Source organism: Rhinolophus ferrumequinum, chromosome 8 (genome assembly GCF_004115265.2).
Source record: "Rhinolophus ferrumequinum isolate MPI-CBG mRhiFer1 chromosome 8, mRhiFer1_v1.p, whole genome shotgun sequence".
NCBI lineage: Eukaryota > Metazoa > Chordata > Mammalia > Chiroptera > Rhinolophidae > Rhinolophus > Rhinolophus ferrumequinum.
Genome location: NC_046291.1, coordinates 75,317,548 through 75,340,000, shown reverse-complemented (window position 1 = coordinate 75,340,000; position 22,453 = coordinate 75,317,548). Strand labels below are relative to the sequence as shown.

Sequence of the window (22,453 nt, the reverse complement as noted above, 5' to 3'; positions counted from 1 at the left end):
TCAGTTAACAGTAACTATTATGGGATGTCAAACACATTAAGTTTTAGGAGCTTTATACCTTTAAGGAATAATTATTGTACAACTACATTTCTTCATCTTTTTATGTTAAAAATGGATAAAAAGGAACTGAATTTGCTGTTTCAGGTCGGTTTGCTCATCTAAAACTAAAAACAAAACAGCATCACTTTGAGAATGTAAAAGATTTTTTGTGAAATTAAAATCTAACTAAATATATCAAAATGGATTGACTAAATATATTCACAGGTCAGTAATATTTCTATAATTATTTTGGCAAAAGGCCAGTCAATTCAATAAAACATATACAACAGTACACCTACTGTGTGCAATGTGCTACATTATGATGTTGTTTACAACTGTGACTAAGGGTTGTAAAATCAATTTAAATCAGTATTAAAAGAAATGAAATAAATAAATGAAACAAATAAAAAAAGAAGGTATCAGAGTGTATCAGATGCAATAAGAATATGTATAATGTAATGAATGCTTTATTTCAGTTATAAATATGCCTACACATGGGGATACTAGGTGATAATGTTAATATCTATCTTGGTGAGGATCATGATTGAAAGTTTGAAAATACTGCTGCTTTAGGATCTTTGGGTCATATAAAACTGTGTAAGATACAATTGCCATCCTCAAGAAACTTCTAACAGTTATTGAAGTATGGCAACTACGTAGCTAAGTAGAAACAAAATCCCAAGGATTCAAAGAAGAGAGGTATCGTCTCTGTTTCAGAGGTCAGGGAAAGTGGTTGAGATGAGACTTGGAAGATGAGCTGAGCTTTGATGGGTAGAGGAGGAGAAAGGGGCCCTGGGTAGCGACATGTGAACTGTCTTCAGGGAACACTGAGTAATTTAGGCTACAGCCCAGGACACTCATGGAGAAGGATTGAAGTAAGGCTAGGAAGACAGCATAAAGCAAACTAAGAAATCCAGGTCACTGAGGCTGTACTTACTTTGATAATGGCAGGAGAGCAGAAGGTAAGATATACGGAGTTCATCTTTAGGAAGTTTAAGTTATCACAGGCTTACAGGATGCCACAGTAGGCAACTTTAGTCAGCTCCTGAGGGTGGTTGGAAGAATTGGGACTGGCCTAGACGAATGGTTCTTAGGTGCCTGAGGGTGGGGGTTGCAACTGGGAGTGCACATAGACATCAGAACGGTGAGGAATAAAATAGGTTTTGAAAGAGCATGATTTTATACTTATTATTTTCACAATCCAAATTTCAGTAAGTGTCACTCTGTGAAATCCCTCTGGAATGGGGATATACACCCCGTTTTAAAAGAACCTAATCGCCAAGTTCCTTTCTAGTTCTAACCTCTTTTGGACGACTTTATGATTAGGTTAAGGCTAAAAGAGGTGACACGGCTAGGTGGCAGAGCTGTAACTAGACCCCGAGCCTTCTAAATTCCAGGATAGTGTTCATTCCATCACACCATATATCTGGGATGGCTTCTATTTCACAAATGTAACAATTTAGGCGAGTAGAGATCTAGCTGGAAAAGTTCACTAGTGGGCTCCAGATATTCACTCCCCGTTGGGCTGCTTTCTGTTAGAGACTGCTTTTCTGACAGGCATGGCAGGAAAAACGAATTTGTAAAACAGGCAGGCCTTCCACCATAGCCCCTCCTTGGGGTAAATATTATTGTGACCACACCACAATCCAAATCATGACCATATACAACTATCAGAATTAAAAAGATAAAATACCAAAGCAATGTGTATAACAGCCACACTCTAAGAGACCTCTTATCTATCAACCCATAGTCATATATACACATACAAACTTTTAAAATTAGGGTCTCTGCCTAATTTCCTATTATCTATCAATGTCTTGGCCTTTTCTCATTCATTACTTAATTCATTTTATCAATTTCCTTTTGTCCTTCCCAAGTGCACATGTCCTATACACTTTGAGGACAGTTTATGGAAATGAAAGAGCATTTTTCCTCAGCAATATTTTCATAGATATAACTTCTGAGAACAATTTCTTGAGCAATGTTTTGGGAGTTGTGTTCCAGAACATATTATCTTCCTGGTCGTTGCCCTAGTAGGATGGATAAATGACGTTGCCTTAAGGGTCGCTCTGAATTTTCTGGTTTCAGGATAAAAGATTAGTATTTCACTTACAGAAACTACATACAGGAGTAGACTTGAAGCAGGCCTGAAGTTTAGGCCTGCCGCAGGAGGGCACGTCCGGGAATGATGAGGGGGAAAAGACGGATTCTCACAGGACACACTGAGGAATGGGTGTCAGTTGTTACTAGGTCCTTGTGTCTGGTGAGTCTCGTGAGCGTTTGGGAGGGTAGGGCAGTGGCAGAATTAATAAACCTTCCCTGAGAAAGGAAACGAGATGGTCTCAGGTACTGAATGGGAACATCGCCCTTGTCAGGGGCACCCGTGAGATCCGGGCCAGGGCAGCTTGCCCCGCTAACTGGGAGTAACGCTTACTTCGCCCTGTGGAGGATTTCTGTTTAAGCAGCTGCCCTCTTTACCCACAAAGCGGCTTCTGTTCAGTTACACCACGGCCCCTTCTGGCAGGCAAGTGACAACTGACCACAGTGCAGAGGGATATGTGCTTTTTAACTGATGGAATGAATCTGGGTGCTGTGAGCAATTAAGAAGGAAAGGGAAAGTGTGTGTGTGTGTGTGTGTGTGTGTGTGTGTGTGTGTATGTGTGTGTGTGTGTGTATGTGTGTGAGCGCGCGTAAGGGCGGGGAAGGAGAGAGGGTAGGGGGGTGGCAGCGGATAACAGGACAAGAAGCACCTCTGCAGTTGGGATTCTCCAGGAGGAGAAAGGGTATGCATGTGGCTATGTAGAGCAAGGAGAAGAAGTTAAGCAACAAATAACACAAGACATGAATGTAGGTAAATGCACAGAAGTATTCAGGAAATGGCAGAGAAAACTGGAAATCATGAGGGATTGGGTTGGGGTCGGAGTTTGAAGAACCTCATTTGCTATAAAGGAAATTTAAGTTCATCCTGCAGAAAAACCTGTGAGACCCATTTCTACTAGTATTGTTATACTATTGCAATTCTCTTCTTGGATGATCTGATAACAGTAAGTGGATGAATTGAATATCAAAATGTCCAGAGGCCTGGAGACTGATCTGAAGCCTTTGTAGGATTGAAGGTCCCAGAAGATAAGGGCAACAATTGGGAAGGAGGCAACAGAAATGAGAACGAAGCATGGGAATTATCTCCATGGGATTCATTCTCTGATGTAAAATTCTTAAGTCAAACAAAAGATATAGTAACTTACATGGTTCAGCAAAAATAATTTACATTGCTGTCACCGCACAGGCAGATGTTTCCTTATAGGCAGTCTTAGGATATGCCTTTACTTTGATTGCTTTGGTCAATGCAACTGCTCTCTCATACATTCTTTGTATTTGCACTTGTTTCATTACTGGCAAAATTAAAGATTTTTTTTCCCCCCTAAAATTTGATTTAGTATTTATTTCTTCAGGTATCCCCACCTCTGTTGTTTATTAGCTGTGGGACCTTGGGCAAGTTATTTAGCTTAAGCCTTAGTGTCTTTGTCCATACATAGAAGATAGTAATTCTACCTACTGGGAGGACAGTTGTGATATAAAATGAGATAGCAGAGTAAAAGGCCTACCCTGGTGCTTGGCACAGAGCAAGAGTTCTGTAAGTTGTTGTACTTATAATATGCTGATGTTCTGCAAGCCTTTGTCTGTAATATATATTTAAAATCTATTCTTAATTTCCTATATGAATTTTTTGTTTTGTTTATTGCATAGAAGTTATTTATTTTACTCTGTGTCTTGTTTTCATTAAAACATATTATATTTTAGAGCTGGGATATTAAGTATACTAACTTTGGCTATCCTAAGTTTGTTGGATGTTAAATTTATATAGAAGTTGGGTTTATTTCTGAATTCTCTTTTTGTCCATTTTTCCACTTTCATGTTTTTGAATCTGTAAAATACTCTTAAAAGTTATCACTTAATGCATGTTTTGAATCTGTAGGACATGTTTTTCTTCATTCTTCTTTTGTGAGTGATTTGTTTGATATTCTTCCATTTATTTTGCATGAATTTTAGAACTACTCTGTGCAGATACATAAAATAATATTCTGGCATCTTAATTGGAATCTTGTTAAATTCATAAATTATCTTAAGAGATATTGTCATTTCTATTATAGTATTTATTCTTCGCTGTCAGGAGCAAATATGTCTACATTTATTCAAATCTTCCTTAATTTGTCATTATATTTTGTTGTTTTCTGCAGCAAAGGACTGGTTGACAGAAGACTTCAGATTCAAATCAGATTCTTGGGAAACTGACTTCACCAATCATATTCTTGGAAAAGTGACTATATGTCTATTTCTAAGAATGATGTGAAGGTGGCTTTGTTTACAAACTACTTCAAGTCCATGCTACTTAAATGGAACCCATATAAATCATTTTCCTCAGCTATACACTGGTGATGTTAATACTTGTTTGATTATTTAGTGACTAGATTATAGGAAGGGTTATGAAATAATGAATTCAAAATTAATGAAATTGTTACAATATAAACAAGGGTATGTATGCTATAATGAAATGTAATTATAAAAACATTTTTTGCTTCCCAGAGAGGAACATTCTAGAGGGGAGGAACCATAGTCTTCTCTTATTGGTATCTACAATATGGTGCCAGACCATAAAAGGAGCTCAGGAAATACTACTGTGTCAGGGGAATGAGTAGATAGCAGTAACATCAAGAAAAAAATTAAAAGATAAGGAATAGGTTTGGGGAATGGTATGGTTTAGAGAGAATGAGTTTATTCAATCTTACTTATTTCATCTCATATGTAACCATCTTATAATTCAACATTGATCAATATATTAATGGCTTTCCTTCTGCTGGGCTCCCCTTGTAGCAAAAATGTATACTTTTATGTTAATGTGATATAAGTTCTTTGGGTTCCTAGAACCTTTCTATTATTTTTTCCTTAGTGTAGCTGCTCTGCTGAAAATGAGATTGTAGCTGGGAACTGAGTGAAAAGGGAGATGGGAGGAAAGGAAAATGTTATATAATTATCCAACATTTGACTCCAGAGCTAAGGATCAGGAATATGCCAAGATCACAGTAATAACCATTGTCACGCCAGATACTAACCAGAAGCCCTCCACATACTGTTCTTAACCTCAAATTAAAGGTGAATCAGAAAGAGTTCTGTCTGCCAAAACTGTAGTTCAGGCTTTTACTTCCCTTGCAACCTTTCTGTCCCCACACCCTCCCGACCCCCAATGCCTAAAGCGAAAACTGCTTCTCCCACCATGTCTGCAGTAGGAAAGAATCCTGATGTAAGGTTTTTGGCTCTTTATAGAAAAAAATATTTTGTTTAGAATTATCATTTGTGGGAAATTATTAAGTATACAAACACATTCCATTGATTTGATATCTTAAGCATTTGCTTTTTTTTTTTTAAAGAACCATCTCAAGGGCTAACAATGTGACCCTGTTGTGAGGACTGGCCAAAACTAAAATATTTGCATTGAGGAGCGTCTCAGCTTTTTGGCTCATTTGTAACATGGAGTCTGAGGATGCTTTATGTAGCAGAATGACCTTCCAATTTTCCGTATTAAAAGTAATTAAAATAATGGCAAGAATGAACTTTTAAGGTTCAGCATTGCTAATGTCTTCTTTGGATCCAAAACACATTCAAGACTCAGTCCATATGCAAACTCTGAGTGAAGTACATGAGTCTTATAATAAAATCTGCATAGTAGTTTAGAAAGCACTTTGCCCCAAATTATCTAATTGTGCAGAAATCTTCATTATAACTCGCTGAAGTGGATAAGGCAGGTAGTTTTCTTATTGGTATTCCTCTTCCCCATCTCCTCCTTTGTGTTGTACACATGGATTGACTGAGGTTAACCTAGAAAGCTATAGGACCCTGTCCCAAACCTAATCTTTTGACTTCAATTTCCATTAATCAACATTTCTCATTCTTGGCACTATGGACATTTTATGTTGTACATTTCTTTGTTGTGAGGGGCTGTCCTGTGTATTGTAGGATGTTTACCAGTATCCCCGTCCTCTACCCAGGAGGTGCAGTAGCACCCTCTCCCCAACAATTATAACAACCAAAATGTCTCTTGATATTGCCAAATGTTCCCTTGGGGTGGAGGGCAAAACCACTTCTGATTGACACTATAAACTTTCCAAAATGCCAGTTCACCTGTAAGAGATAATTAACTCCATTCTCACAGAAACCAACTTAACTTCATGTCTGCTCTTCCTTATGGGAAATGATTGCTAGATATGTCTTCAGACAGACATTAGCTTGGTTGTCTCTAGCAAGAAGACTGCAGGCCATACTTCAATATTTGTTAAGAGTTCTTTAGTCAACCAGGATAGACTGTCTCAGACATTTTGCATAGGCTTGGTTTTTTTCTCTAATGACCTGCAGATCCATGATGCATATTAAAGAGCTATGGCGGTCAGTTGTGCAGTTCCCCAAATATTTCTGCTCCCCTGGATTCTGGGCTCAAAACAGGGTTGCATTTTCTGGACCCCCTTATGGTTGGACAGGACCTTGCAACAAGTTCTGGCCAATGAGTTTAGTGGAACCCCATGCTACTTATAGGCCAGAGCACTTAATTGATAGGGGGAGAGCCTCCTAGCTTTTACTTTCATCTGGCATGGTAACTGGCAAGGTTTGAGAGACCTACTAGCCGAGGTCTCTCTGTAAGCTTGGGTCCCTGAGTAACCATGCAAAAAACATATAGCATGAGTGAGAAATAAACCTTCCGTGTTTTAAGCCACTGAGATTTTAAGGTCATCTGTTAGCTTAGCATAATTTAGCTAATTCTGGCTGATTCGTAAGGGATAAAAGACGAGAAAAAGATTGAAAAATAGTTTTATGTTAAATCACGGAGACCTACATTAAAACAGGAAATGTAATATAAAACCACTTAGAACTTCCTTAAGTCTTAGGGTTTTCTATTCTCATTCACTAACTCTCTAGTATTTGGAAATTGTTTCAAGGTAGATTTCTATATATCTGATATGGCATGTAAATTGCATTATTCTACAATAGTGGTTGAATTACTACCTAGCTGTGTAACCTTATTTAATTTCTCTATGTCTCAATTTCCTCACCTGAGAATAATGGAGAACAATGCTTAGAACAAGGCTTAAAACAATGCCTGGAATACAGTGTTAGTTACATAAACCAGAATGGGGATAAGAATGGCTGAAGTTATACAGAATGGCCTGCTAGGAAACCTCTGGAGTAAAGACTGGCAAAGTGGCTTTCTAGGAGCATAACCTGGAAAGTTATCAGGCTCCTTCACCCTTCTACGCTTCAAGAGAACTTGGGCTTCTCTTATGTGCAAGATGAGGCATTGTAGCCATAAAAGAAGAGTCAATTCACATTTGAAATGACAGAGATGGACCAGAGGCTAAAGCAGAAAGAAGCCCCGGTGAGACTGGGAAGTAACAGAAGCATGTACGTTGATAATACGATGCCCCTTCCTATGGGCTTCCCCCATATTCCATAATTATTTCACAGCATCCTAGGTACCTGTTAATTATATGTAAATGTCTTCCCATGGCAGAGCTCCCTGAGGGTGGAGACTGAGACCTGTTCACTGTGGAATCCCCCTTCCATAGTACTCAGTAAAAGGAAGTGTTGAGGTGAAGCCAAAGTGAGGAATAAGATTGGGCCTGTAATTCCTAGGCACTCCGTACTTGGGTTCCTAACTGCTCCCCACTCCACATGCACTAAATAGCTCAATGTTAATACTATGTGGGAGGGAGACTGTGAACTCAAAAACATGGCCGACCCTTTGAGTAAAATCCTGGTCTTCTTTGCAGTGGTGGCCTAACACTCCCGAACAGTAAAATTGGCTAAGGAGCCTCTGCTGAGGGTTATCCTCCAGCCACTCTTCTCAGTCCCTGCACTAACACCTCAAAACTGGCACAAACAAAACTGAACTCAGCAGCTTTGCAAATGAGCTGATTTTTGTCTTCCTTCTTTCTTTATAGCCATCGATCTACTAAATTCTTTTCTGTGTTTCCCTGAGATCTCTCTCTCACAGAGCCCTGTCACTTATCTTTAAGCCGCTACCTCACAGACCACACTTGGGTCCCCACTATAGAGTCTTATAGAGACCACACTTGGGTCCCCACTGAGATTCTGCCTCCATATCATTGCAAGATAAACCTTCCTAAAGTACAAGTCTTATCATATTTTTTCCCTGTCCAAGATCTAGGCTCCTTATTTTTTAGCTTTACCTAATCTACTTTGGCTACTAAGCTCCTCCATACTCTGGTCCTACCCTACCTATGTATGGTACCTATTACTTATTTATTCAGGTCTGTGGGCAGAATCTCCTATTCTGCTTACATTAGTGACCTCATAGCACTAATTACTGAAATTGCTCTCTCATTTAAAATACAATGTCTAAAATATTTGCTTCTATATGCTTTGGCCATGTTTCCACTTTGGGAATATTCTAATCCTTTGGCTATGCAAGTGCTAAGTCTTCAGTAAACGCTCCACTCTAAGCCACATATGTCAGTACTAATATATAACTATATTATCTTGTGTTTCATTCTCTGTTTCCTGTGCTTATGTACACGTGTTCCCTCTTCAACGAAACTATAAATTGCTTGAAGGCAGGGAGTTTATCTTATCCTTACCATACAATATCCATTGTGTTCCAGCACTGTGCCAGGCAGGCACTGCACTTGGCTTTGGGGTACAGTGAAGAATAAGATAGATACAATCCCGGTTCTCAAAGCACCAACATTCTAGTGTGTGCGTGCATGTGTGTGTTTGAGAGGGCGGGGGGATGAGATAAAAAAAAAGTACACATGATTAGAAACTGAGGTGAGCACCACGGAATGAAAGTATAGGGAGCTGTGAGAACATACTGAAAGAAAATGCCCCTGAGCTAAGAAGAAAAGGATAAAAGAGAAACAAACAGGCCCATGTCCAAAGATCTAAAGAACCTGCCTGGAACCTTAGAGGAAATGAAGAAAGGTTGGCATCCATAAGCGCTCAGAGCAGAAGATGAGCCGTATCAGATGAGGCTACTGGGGCACAGGCTGGGGGTAGTTCTTAGCATTGAACCAGAAGCAAGAAATACTTGCTAAGTGAGGGTAAATTTTAAGTGGTCTCTAAAAGTCATAATGCACGATAGCAGAGGTCATTTCTGAACTTTTGTTGTCTGTGTATTTGAAGTTAAAAACAAAATGCTGAACACCCAAAGCTTAAAAAATATGAACACTTAAGTGCTTAGAAGTTTTGCTAGTTTTCTCAAGTTCAATAAAAAGGCATGGACCAACGATAACTATGCTACGGGCTGTGGTCTACTCCATGTTACAAGTTTGACACCAAAATGCTTTACACAGGCCACCTAACAGATGGTAATGCATTTCAGCCATTACCAGTGTGGGTAGCATTCAAGCCGGTGACCCCAGAGGTGAGAGGTTGTATATATCCAATTACAAATCCCCACTTTCCTTAAGTGTTAAGATGTCTAAAGCAATATATTTTATTTACATCAAAATGCACTGTATACAGAATATTTGATAAAAGAGATGACTTCACGTTCTCAACTTAAGTCAAAGAATGCTTACTGAAGTATTTTTTTAATTGAATCCCACTTTAACGCTCTTGTATAATGTTTTGGTTAACAGCGCTCATCTTGATTATTCGAACAAAGGGAAACATGGAAACTAATACTTAAGTTGTAGAGCTTACATCAGCTATAAAAATACACATTAGAGAATTCAAAATAGATACCTGGGACATCTGTGAAGGTTTCTCCAAGGACAGATACATGGAAATTGAGTCTTAAGTCCTTAAGATGCATTAATGCCTTAAAAAAACTCTCTGGATCTTTATCATGTTCCCTGGAAATAAACACAAAAAATACAACTTTGATACCTTACAGCATGTGTTAGGAGAAGTGTTTCCACTTTGTTACAGCATCAATTCCTTTCAGGGTCTGTTTTAGTTAGGAGAGCCACAGACATGCAAGCAGAGATTCCCCCTATCACCTTCTATGGTAGCATCAGCACTGAGTTGTTCCTTTTTTCATAAATATAATTTCCCTGTCAGGAATCAAAATCCAGTCCTGTTGAAGTCTTAAGGCTCTGCAGCCAAAAATATTAAAGGAGAAATCTATCATGTTTTTTACAGTTTTGTCTGGTTAGACTATAGAAAGTCTAGTGTATTTTCCTTTTTCCTAAGATGGTTAATTTTTCACTTAACACAGGTTTTTAACAAAAGAAAAAGCAGTCTTCATGGGATGATTCTCTGTTAATCATGAGACTATACTAAAGATGCTTTTTCATTTCCACGAGTGTGAATACCTTCCTCTCACATTTACGGAGTCCCTTTGTGTCCACAAGGAACACACAACTTAGGGAGTGAGATCACAGACTCTTTCACTAATCTCTTATGTAAAATACTTGAAAGGAGAATTATAACTACATCAAAAAGGGGTACGCCTGAGTCTAGGTCCACTGAGTATTAACTTAGGAGTGGAGGTTAGTCGACATATAAAAGAATCATAGTAATACAGATAATTCATTTAGTGGATGCTTTGAAAACCATGGATTATTTTTGTTTATTTAGCTTGTCAGTCTTCTTTGTAATGACAGAATGAGATGCTAAAGGACATTAAAATTTTAAAAAACTCACCAATTTAAGAAATCACATTAAAATGGAATGAGTTATTTTTTTACATTCTAAGGTGTGAATATTCCAGTATTTCTTGCATTTAATTACACTGTTTTAAATTATCTTATTTCAGACAGATGTGGACCAGATGTCTTGAAAAATATTTGTTTTTTATTTATAATTCAGAATTTTAACTCATTTTCTATATTACAGAGAAATAGTTATATATCAGCAATTGAATTCCTCATTTACCAACTAATTATGTAAAATAAATCTGTAAATTGATCAAACTGCTATATGAAATATGAAAATTACATCATTCAGGAAATCTCATGAAAAATGACATCTGCAACCCTAAATGTGTTAATTCACAATTCAGTCAATATTTTCAGTATCAAGAATTAAAACAAATGCATCTTCTGATTAACATTTTAAAGCAGCATTTCTAATCTCAAGAAATTGTAAATTCTTACAGAATTAGAATTCAGTAACTATTTTAAACTCTATACCTCTGTTTGCTTTATTTCAAATAATAAAGAATGCAATGGAAAAGTGCTCATCCCTTTTTTAGATGATGTGGATTACATACATGTACCATGGGAAAGTTTTTGGATAGTTCTCCCATACACCACTGCTGCGGGCAAGAACAAAGGCTCAGAAGAATTTGAAAGTAAAGACTACGCCATATGCTATCTCCAACCGTATTAATCAAATAGCTGCCACTTTTCTGTAATATGTTCTTTTAGTCTGATTTGCTTGGAGATACTTGAATGAAAAGAATGGAAACAATATATCTTAAAGGGGGAGTAACACTATAGGGAAATGTAGCCAAGCATGTTTAAAGAATTTTTCCGTTTGACTTTCAAAAATTTTGGTTATGGATCCCCAAGGGAATATCTATTCTAAATATTTCCTGCTGGTTTTTGTTTGTTTGTTTTGTATGAAGATAAAAATAGATGTGGGTTGGGAGGAGGTTTAATCGGGTAGAAGCTGTAGTTCTTAAAAGATCCCAATGTATTTTCAAAGCAGTAGGCTTTACGCACCTATATTTCCAGTGTTTCTATATGATATATGCATTACAGTACTACTGTGTTTTTTAGATGTTTTTATAGGTGGACAAAAGCTTTCATATTCAATAGTCACTTTGCATAAGAACACAAAAGATATTTCTACGAACCTCCTCTTTTTGTTTAAACTGTAGTATACGGACAAATATAAGGTAAGATTTTTAGTCCCCAAAATTATCCTGAGAAAAGGAGACATTTTATAGGAAAGTCATTATGATGTCTCTCATGATGCTAGGTACTCTCTCAATTACTTTATTTTGAAAAAAGTACTGTTTAGGGAAGTTGCTTTAACCTAAAACAGCATGCACTGATGAGAGTTTTAGATGATTGTAGTAGTCATTCACTGGATGGCATTGGTAAAAATGGAAGCAAAGGAATTTAATACTGAGTTAGTAGTTATTTTGGGAGACATGACCTAACAATTCAAAGTGCTGGATGTTGTTGAAAACAAGTATTTTAAATATCAGTAAAAAAGGTAATCAGGGTTACTGGAGATCATTAGTAGTAAGTAGGTTTTTACAGATGGGGAAAAGGTTTCCAGTGATGCCATCATAACACAGTTTCACAAGTCTTGCACCTCAAACTTGCTCAGACTGAATTCCACATGACAGGTGATGGAAACATGCCAGGTGCCTGAAAAGGTGGTAACATTCCAATGTCAAGATTCCTTGGGAAGGGACGTTGGATTAAAGCTGCTTGATGAAATATAAGGAAGGGTGGGAAAAGAGCAATGCTTCCAAAAACATTCTACATGCTATGTGCTTTACAATATTATTTATTTCTAGATTAGTAGGCTGCATATTTTAAGTAGACACCTGACTATTTCTTCTATGTCCCGCAAAGTTTACATAGTCAATTTAGCCGAAAAATGTTCTCAGTTTTCTCTTTAGAAAAATGGGAAATTGTCTAGCATTCAGAAAAACCATTAAATATGTGCACAAGTGTTTAGCCACAGCCATGTATCAAGGCATGGATATGTCCGTGGCAAAGCTCAGTATTTTCTGTCGAGCGAAGAACTCTGTTTAGGTATCATCCATAGAGCTTATGCCGGCATCCATTATATTAATGAACCCATTTAGCAGAATATGTGAATCTGTCTTAAATTTCTTTTTAAGAAATCTAATGTGAAGCTCTCATATTTATGATTTTAGCATAAAGCATTAAACATAAGATGGGAGACTTAAAAATAATATATTTAGTGCCCGGTCTGCCAACAGCTGTCAAGATTAAACACACATTTCATAATATATTCCATTCTCTATAACCACACTGGTATACTTAGGGGCTCCCCAAACACTCTTCTGCTCTCCTACATTGCTGGTAGGAATGTAGACTGAAATAATATTTTAGAGGGCAAATTGGTAATGTACATAATAAGCCTTAAAATGTACATAATTTTGCCCCAGTAATTCTAATTTCAAAAAGTTACCCTGTAAAATAAAGAGGTGCACAGAAATTCATTCAGAGTACATTCATAACAGCATTGTTTATAATAGCAACCAGCTGTAAATAACTTAAAGGGATGATAAGGAAATATATCTTGACACATACATACGATGCCATACTATGCAACCGTTAAGAATAATATTGTAGAACGGTATTTCTTGACATCGAAAAATATTCAAGAAATACTGTTTAGTAAAAGGGAGGTGACAGAATACTACGTATTATATGATCTGTTTTGTGAGACAAATGAATGTGTGTGCCTAGAAAAATGTTTGGGATGAACTATACCGAAATGTTAACATGGTTTATCTCTAGAGGTTGCAGTATCAATGTTTCTTTTTTTCACATTTTCTATCACTTTTTAACACTTTTTATATAAATTCATTTTAAATATAAATTCAAATTTTATAGTCATAGGATGTTTGCATAATTCTGTGACATTTTCAGTATTTACAGTAGCATAATCCCTCATTTCCCCTGACCCCCTACATTTGACAGCTGCCCATCAAGCAAACTTCATTCATCATAAGGCATTCTAGAAGATGAGTCAGAGTCCAAGCTTCCTGGAAATTCCTACATTCTTGACTAGGTAAGAATGAAAGAGTCTGGCTGGGAACTCCTTCCTCCACAGCCTAAAGTATGGTAGAAGAGACCAGCGCAGAAATATTTCAGGCTTACTGGAAGCGGCAGATATAGCAAGAACAGCTTTTATTCCCAAATATTATTCAGAACGTTTGAAAAGCATAAACTGTTTCCATGTGTTTTTCTTCCTATATCTGTTCTCTCTCTGTTGCCTTTCCCATTTAGTTTTTTAGAGCTAAATTTCTTCTTATTCCTCACTTAACATTCAGTCAGTAAATATTTATTGAAGATTGCTAAGTTCTCCATACTTGTCACTTGTACTCAACAATTACCCTTTCCTATTTTCCCATATAACTTTGTACTTACTGAATGCAATCTCTTTGATCTATTTACTTGCCTTACCTTGGCAGAAACCTGGCTCTTTACAGATGCTATAGCTTTCCCAGCAGCACATCACTCTGGATTGACAGCTCCATGAGGGAAAGATAAATGATGTCTGGTTTGTTCACTATTAAGTACCCAGTGCCTTGCCAAGTAGTGGCACACATTTCTTGTGTTCATCAATATCTGGTTCTTCTCTCATTCTTGGCACACAGAAGACTCCGCATTCATCCTCTTGAAGTAGGGAAGGCTACAGGACTAGTTCTGACCAATCAGTAAGCTGACTGATGTGTGTCACTTCTAGGTAGAAATATCCAAGAGCAGTTCTGTATAGCACGGTCTCTGCTGCAGTGATCCTTACAGAAGTCTTGTTTTAACCTAATACAGTTAGTTTAAAAGAGTGAGGCAGTTTGAATTGCTACGTAAGAGTTGACCTGTGAAACTACCTACACATGCAGCAGACTTTGAGTTAGTGAGAGAAGTAAATTTTTGTTGTTTAAGCAACAGAGATTCGAGGAGTCTTCATTACTGCAGCATAATGTGGCCTATGCTGACTTATACATTCTCTGTGGCACAAAATTAGCTGCTCTAAAAATATTTGTTGAATAAATGAAGGTGTAGGAAAAGTGAATTATATTTATAGAGCTCTTGCTATGTTCAGGATCCCATGTTAAGTACCTGATCATAATCTTACTTAAATCTCTCAACCAAATGGTCATGCCAATATAATTATTCCTTCATCTGAGATCACATGGAAGAGACTGAGTCTGCATTTGAAACTATGTCTCATGACTCCAACGTCATACTCTTTGCTTTATAAAGTCTTTGCCTTTTTTCTTTCTTTTTTCCAACATACAATGAAAAGAAGAGAATTGGTATTTTCAGTGCATGGTTTCATTTCCAGACCATCAAGTTAGGGACATTCATTAGAGTCTTGTTACTTGAGGTTAAAACCCATTAGCTAAGAGATGACAATTAGAATATGGAAAAGCAATATGAAATTATGACCGCTCCAACTCCATGGTTTCAAACTTCCCCTTTCTGGTAGCCTGCTAGCCTCTATCTTTACTTCTTCATTATGTGTTTTGCTTTACTTCCAAGTTCAGTGATGTGTTCCTTATTCAAAAACGTAAGGCTTCTATTTCCCACCCTAGGTTACCTGTGATAATCATTTACTTTTCTACTATCCTTTACAGGGCCATAAACTCTTCACGGCCCTTTACATGCCTGACATAGCGATGATCAGGTTTAGTTTTCCTCTACATATGTTGCTTTTTGCTTCTTAAATGGGGCTTCAAATAGACTTCAGCCAATAGTCTTTTTAACCGTCAACTTCTCAACTTTCAACCTCTCTTTCTATCCATATCTCTCTTTCTCTAATTCTACTAGTCTTCCCCACCGTCATTTACTTAAGTTGACCAAGACTAAGACTATTAACTGTGGCTTTCTCTCATTCTCTTCATCTTTAGTATTTGTGATGTTTCAGTATTTTAGAAATTTTAACTGATTTAGTTTGCCTCCCTCCACTTCCAGCACACTCAAGATGCTAAGATATTTTATGTTCATTGCTTCAGGGAAGGCGTAGAGAAAGCTCCCTCTCAACTCTCACCACAAAGGAGGCAGTACTCTTGGCTGATTGTAGAAGCAAAAATTTTTGTAGAAATGGTGAGGACTCAGGTAGGTACAACTCTTTCAGCAAAATGCCACGAGAGTGTAGCATACACCCTCCTACCCTGTGTCACCATTCGATAAGAAACTAAGGACTGATGGAGGAGAAAGAGAAGAACAGAACTCTGAGAATCCCAGAGGCTGTGCACTATGCTTCTTGGGTTAGAAGCCTGGGGAAGGACCATGATTTCAGAGATTGAATGTCTGAGTATCTATCTAGGCAGACAGTACCGGAAATATTTGTGAGAGATTCTTGAGCTGTTGGTAGGCATAAAAGTGGAACCATGATTTCTACGTCAGGAAAGAATCACAGAACAGCGGGCAGACAGAAGCAAGGGATCCCTCACCAGTAGCCTGTGAGGAATGGGGATCAGGAGAATGGAAGACGGAGAACCTTGAACTGCCTGAGTTTTCTACCACCATATTGAAATTGCAGAGAAATTAAGTTATAGAAAAATAAAATTCTAATTTATGCACATTAGGGTTTCATACCATCTGCACATTCATATTCTCACCTTTCCTTTTAATAGCAGAGGAAGAGATGTCTGCCATTCAAAATTCAAAGTTTATTAGAGCACTATGTTCTATACCTTGCTTCTCTTTGAGAGATCGCTGCTTTCGTATTCAGTTTCCTTCCTACTCCATGATTTCTTCATTTATATCTTGGCATTTTTGAGTTATCCCCTTTGCCTGATAACATTTATTGATAATAATAGTTCTAATAATGCACTATTTCTAGGTGACTATACACAGATCATTTCATCTTAGAGCATTAGCTGTGTCCCTCTTTTCCTACCTCCTGTGTTTTCCCTACAACTGTGCCCCCATTCTCCCATTAGCCCATTTTCTTGGATGTAAGAGCTATGTAGTAACAACACCAGTGCCCTCCCTTGCCCCATTTATTCTCATGCTTTTTTATGTTTTCTCCAACTTTTGACATCACTGACCATACTCAACTTTCTTAGAAATGATCCTTGCTTGGTTTCCAAGTTGTATATGCAGACTATGACCTAAAAACCTTCTCTCCAATTACATCTTCCCACTCATTCCTTCCAGAAGGCCACCCAGTAAAAGCCATCTTCAACGAATCACTTTTTCTCCCTAGTCTCACAACACGATTTCCTTTTAAATCTCCCCCCCACTGCTAAAAGCTCAGACCCCCCAGGCTGTTTGCCTTCAACAATGATTTCTACTCTCCCCAGGCAGTGTATACAGTAATTCCATTCAGCTGTCTAACTTGCCAGTGAGCCCTCTTTCTCTGCAACTCTGGCCAGGAAGCCCACAGATATCCATGCCTCAAAGAAATGGTCGGCCATGAAGAGTCTTAATTAAGATGAACTGGACCTCCCCACCCTTGAGACATTACTTAGGCGGCAGCCACTATTCCACATCCTTTAAACCATCACAGTGTAATTACTTCCTCTCAGACCTGAGAGGTTCTTTGGAACCCTTTCCTTTCCCCAATGTATTACTGTCTTTCTATTTCCCTCTGGTAATACGGTCCTTGTTGAATGGAGTGATTGGGGCTATAATTTGAAACTAACAAATTATTTAGATTTTCTTTTGGACTATAACATTCCCCTCCAAGGGATGTGCAGAAATACATGCCAAACTCCTTGCTAGTTATCCTGAGAGCTACTCCTGTAGTCCACCTCCTATAGATAGAAACTTCTCCCAGTGTCCATCTAGGAAATTCAGACATCCCTGAGAATTTCTGTGTTTCTGCTTCTCAGAGAGGAAAATGTAGATTCTTGTTTCCTGTTTTACCCTGACTGCCAGGTAGCTTACATTCAAGTTTTAAAGTACTCAATCTCAGCAACTATCAGATGGAAATAATAGTACTGAAAAATACAAGAACAGGTAAACAACAACAACAACAACAAAAAACACCTCACTGGATAGGCTTAATAGTTCAGAGGATACTGCAGAGAATAGAATCAGTGATAAGGAGAGGAGGTCAATAGAACTTATCCAGTGTAAACAACAGAGAGAAAAATAGAAAAAAAGTTAAAAAGTAAAAAAGAACTGAACCTCAGGGACCTGTGGGAAAAGAACAGAAGATCCAACACATTTTGATCATCAGAGTCCAAGAGGGGAACACTGTGTTTCTTACAACTTCATGTGAATTTACAATTATTTTAATACAAATTTCAATTGTAAAAAATGCACTCCCACTGTAATAAAATACAAATAATTCAGAAGTTATATGAAGCATTGAAAACCCGTTCCTCACCCCTCATGATTTTACTCCTCAGACGACACCACTACTTACAACTGTTTGGTGATTAGGCTTCCTGACCTATTTTTATACATATGCAAACATGTATATTTGTGTGGGTATACTTTTACATATACCCTCCTTATTTTATAAATATGAGATCAGCTGCAGTCATCCACACTTTCCGTTCTCACTAAATGCATAGTAGACATCTATGTACATCAGAGATATTTCACTTTACATGGTTACATAGTATTTCACAATTTTAAGTAAATTATCCTACCAATGGACATTTGTTTCTGATCCTTTGATGTTTCAAGCAATTCTAAGGCTAAAAGTGACATCTACTTCTCTTCATAATATTAAAATTGTTCTTTTGTAGAATTCTTAATTCACTCTTGTTTTTTATGCTATCCTATAAATCTGGCCATTCCAAATTTCTAACCAAGGCCCTTTCCTCCCTTCCTGCAATGTTTACCTTCCATTTGGAACTACCCTACTTTCAAAGCTTTACGTATTAGCTTCTGCTAGAAGTTCCACAAGGGTGGAGCACGTGCCTTTGCTTACCCTGTATTCCCCATGTCCAGAACAAGGCCTGGCACGTAGTTGAAAAAGTTATTAAACTGAGTTGACTTTAAACCTCCATCACTTTCTGTGAATCTAATCTTTTCATCCCCACCTACTGTAAATTATCGTTTTACTATTCATATAATCAGATGAATATATAGAATCTTCACTTAGCTTTTCCAATGACAACTCATCTATAAAACTAAACTACCGTTCTCGTCAAATACAGCACTACTGACCAAGCTCCTCCCTAGTACCCACATATCCTTATTCTCCCAATATTCCAGGATCTGAAGCCTGACGCATTTCTGAATATGGAGGCTGCTTCCAAATTTATCCTACCAATCAACTTATTACCAACCTGGCCATTTTTACAGTACAGGTTTATCACTTCACACCTTGACACCACCACTGAGCTTCAGACTCTCCCCCTTCCAATTCAGCTTCCAAAAAACTGTTACATTATCCTCTTCAACATGATTTTCCTTAGACACTAATTAGAAACCATTAATTGAAATTAAGCCACTCTAACCAACACTCAAATATTTCTATCAACAACTTACCCTTATTAGTCCCCTAAATGGGTGTGGACACTCATATGCATGCTCATCCTTGCCTTTTCTCACCGCTATTTTCAACCCACAGCTCTTGCCTACAATTCTTGAGTATGGAACACACCCTCCACTCTTCTCGGCCACTGCTTGTCCACTGACTCTTTCCCTGACTTTGAATTTATTGTTACTCGTAATCAACCCTGTGACATTCCATCTCACTCTGCATTACTCCTGCACTAACATTCACAAGCTACTGATGATTTCACAAATGTGTTCTTTGACATTATTTCATATTTATTTATATACTGTCCCCTTATAAATCGTCTGAAAGCCCTGCAACGTCAGAGAAACCCCTTGATTTCAGAAGTTGGCAGTCACTCCAACTATGACTTTGGAATGAGTGCATGATGGTTGCATCATGGCTGAAGAGAGAGTTACATTTTTAAAACTACGGTAGGATATGTCTATGAGATGACATGAAGGATCATCCTTTTTTGGTTGTTTATGGAGAATTAAACATGGTCTGCGTTATTAGATGCCTTTCATCAAAATGGATTTCAATTCTTAATAACACATTTTTATATTCAGTTATGGAAATTTTGTCACATATAGAAATGACAAAGTTTTCAGTCATATGGGAAAGAACCACAATTTTTTTTATTAGTTTCAGCTGTACAAAACAACCTCGTGATTAGACATTTACACACCTCACAAAATGATAACTCCAACAAGTCTACTATCCATCTGACACTGTACATAGCTAATACTACTGACTATATTCCCTATGCTGTACTTTACATCCCGTGACTATAAATTTCTTTTAATTATAGTTGACATTCAATATTATTTTATATTAGCTTCAGGTATACTGCGTAGTGGTTAGGCATTTATATATGACGTGATCCCCCCAATAATTCTAGTACCCATCTGACACTATACATAGCTTTTACGTTACTGATATATTACTCATACTGTATTTCACATCTCTGTGACTATTTTGTAACTTCCTTCACCTTTCTCACCCTTCCCCCCAACGCCCCTCCCATTTATCAACCATCAATTTGTTCTCTGTATCTATGAGTCTAACTCTATTTTGTTTGTTTATTCTGTTCTTTAGATTCCACAAATAAGTGAGATCATATGGTATTTGTCTTTCTCAGTTTGACTTATTTCACTTAGCATAATATCCTCTAGGTCCATCCATGTTATTGCAAATCGTAAGATTTCATACTTGTTTTAAGGCAGAGTAGTACTCCATTGTGTAAATGTACCACAATTTCTTTATCCAATCGTTTACTGACGGGCATTTCAGTTGTTTCCATATCTATTGTGAATAGCGCTACAATAAACACAGGGGTGCACATATCTTTTCGAATGAATGTTTTTGATTACTTTGGGTAAATACTTAGGGGTGGAATTGCTGGATCATAAGGTATTTCTATTTTTTATTTTTTGAGGAATCCCACCAATAATGCATGACGGTTCCCTTTTCTCCACATCCTCACCAATACTTGTTTGTTGATTTATTGATGATGGCCATTCTGACAGGTGTAAGGTGATTGTGGTTTTAATTTGCATTTCTCTGATGATTAGTGACATGGAGCATCTTTTCATGGCTCTTGGCCATACCATGTCCTCTTTGGAGAAATGTCTACTCAGGCCAACAATGCATTTTTTTAATTGGATTGTTTGTTTTTTGATTGCTTGGTGTTGAGTTGTGTGAGTTTCTTTTTTAAATAAATTTTGGATATTAACTCTTTAGTAGATGTATCGTAGGCAAATATCTTCTCCCATTCAGTAGGATGTCTTTTCATTTTGTTGATGGTTTCCTCTACTGTGCAAAAACTGTTTAGTTTGATGTAGTCCCCTTTGATTATTTTTTCTTTTGTTTCCTTTGCCTGAGGAGATAGATCAGTAAAAAATATTACTAAAGTTAATATTTGAGAGTTTACTTCCTATATTTTCTTCTAGGAGTTTTATGGTTTGAAGTCTTACATTTAAGGCTTTAATCCATTTTGAATTAATTTTTATACATGGTGTAAGAAGATGATTCAGTTTCATTTTTTTTGTATGTATCTGTGCAGTTTTGCCAGCACCATTTATCAAAAGGCTGTCTTTACCCCAATGTATACTCTTGCTTCCTTTGTCATAGATTAAATAACTATATAGGTGTGGATTTATTTCTGGGCTCTCTATTCTGTTCCATTAATCTATGTGTCTGTTTTTATGCAATACCATGATGTTTTGATTACTGTCCCTTGTAAAATTTCATATCAGTGTGATACTTCCATCTTTGTTCTTCTTTCTCAGGATTGGAATTCTACCTCAGGTCTTTTATGGTTCCATATAAATTTCAGGATTATTTTTTCTAGTTCTATGAAAAATGCCATTTCTATTTTGATAGGGATTGCACTGAATCTATATGTTGCTTTGGGCAGTATAGACATTTTAACAATATTAATTCTTCCTATATATGAGCATGATATATGTTTCCATTTATTTGTATCTTCTTTAAGTTCTCTCTTTAATGTCTTATAATTTTCTGAGTACAGGTCTTTTACTTACTTACATAAATGTATTGCTAGGTATTTTATTATTTTTTGATGCAAGTGTAAATGGGATTGTTTTCTTAATTTCTCTGATAGTTTGTTATTGGTTTTAAAAAAATGCAACTGATTTCTGAATATTAATTAATGTTGATTAATTAATACTGCTACTTTATATAGTATCATGTCATCTACAAGTAATGACAGCTTTACTTCTTCCTTTCCAATTTGGATACTTTTAATTTCATTTTCTTGTCTGGTTGATGTGGCTAGGACTTCAAGTACTATGTTTAATAAAAGTGGTGAAAATGGACATCTTTGCCTTGTTCCAGATCTTAAGAATGATTTTAACTTTTCCCCACTGAGTATTATGTTAGCTGTGGGTTTGTCTTATATGGCCTTTGTTATGTTGAGATATGTCCCCTCTGTTCCCACTTTGCTGAGAGTTTTTTATCATAAATGGATGCTGGATTTTGTCAAATGCTTTTTCTGCATCTATTGATATGAACATATGATTTTTATTTTTCATTTTGTTTAAGTGGTACATCTCGTGAATTGGTTTGCAAATATTGAACCAACCTTGCATACCAAGAGTGAATCCCACTTGATCGTGGTGTATGATCTTTTTAATGTATTGCTGAATTCGGTTTGCTAATATTTTATTGAGGATTTTTGCATCTATGTTCATTAGGGATATTAGCCTATAGTTTTCTTTTTTTGTAATGTCTTTGTCTGGTTTTGGAATCAGGG

At 37.0% G+C, this 22,453-nt stretch overlaps 1 protein-coding gene across 1 annotated transcript in view; it reads right to left on the bottom strand.

The window, feature by feature from the left end:
• Nucleotides 1-22,453, bottom strand: part of GTDC1 (glycosyltransferase like domain containing 1) — a 279,276-nt gene that overhangs the window by 16,055 nt on the left and 240,768 nt on the right. The window contains exon 7 of the mRNA XM_033113067.1: nucleotides 9,793-9,902. Within this exon, the coding sequence (XP_032968958.1) occupies nucleotides 9,793-9,902 (110 nt within the window). The remainder of the gene's footprint in view (nucleotides 1-9,792; nucleotides 9,903-22,453) is intronic.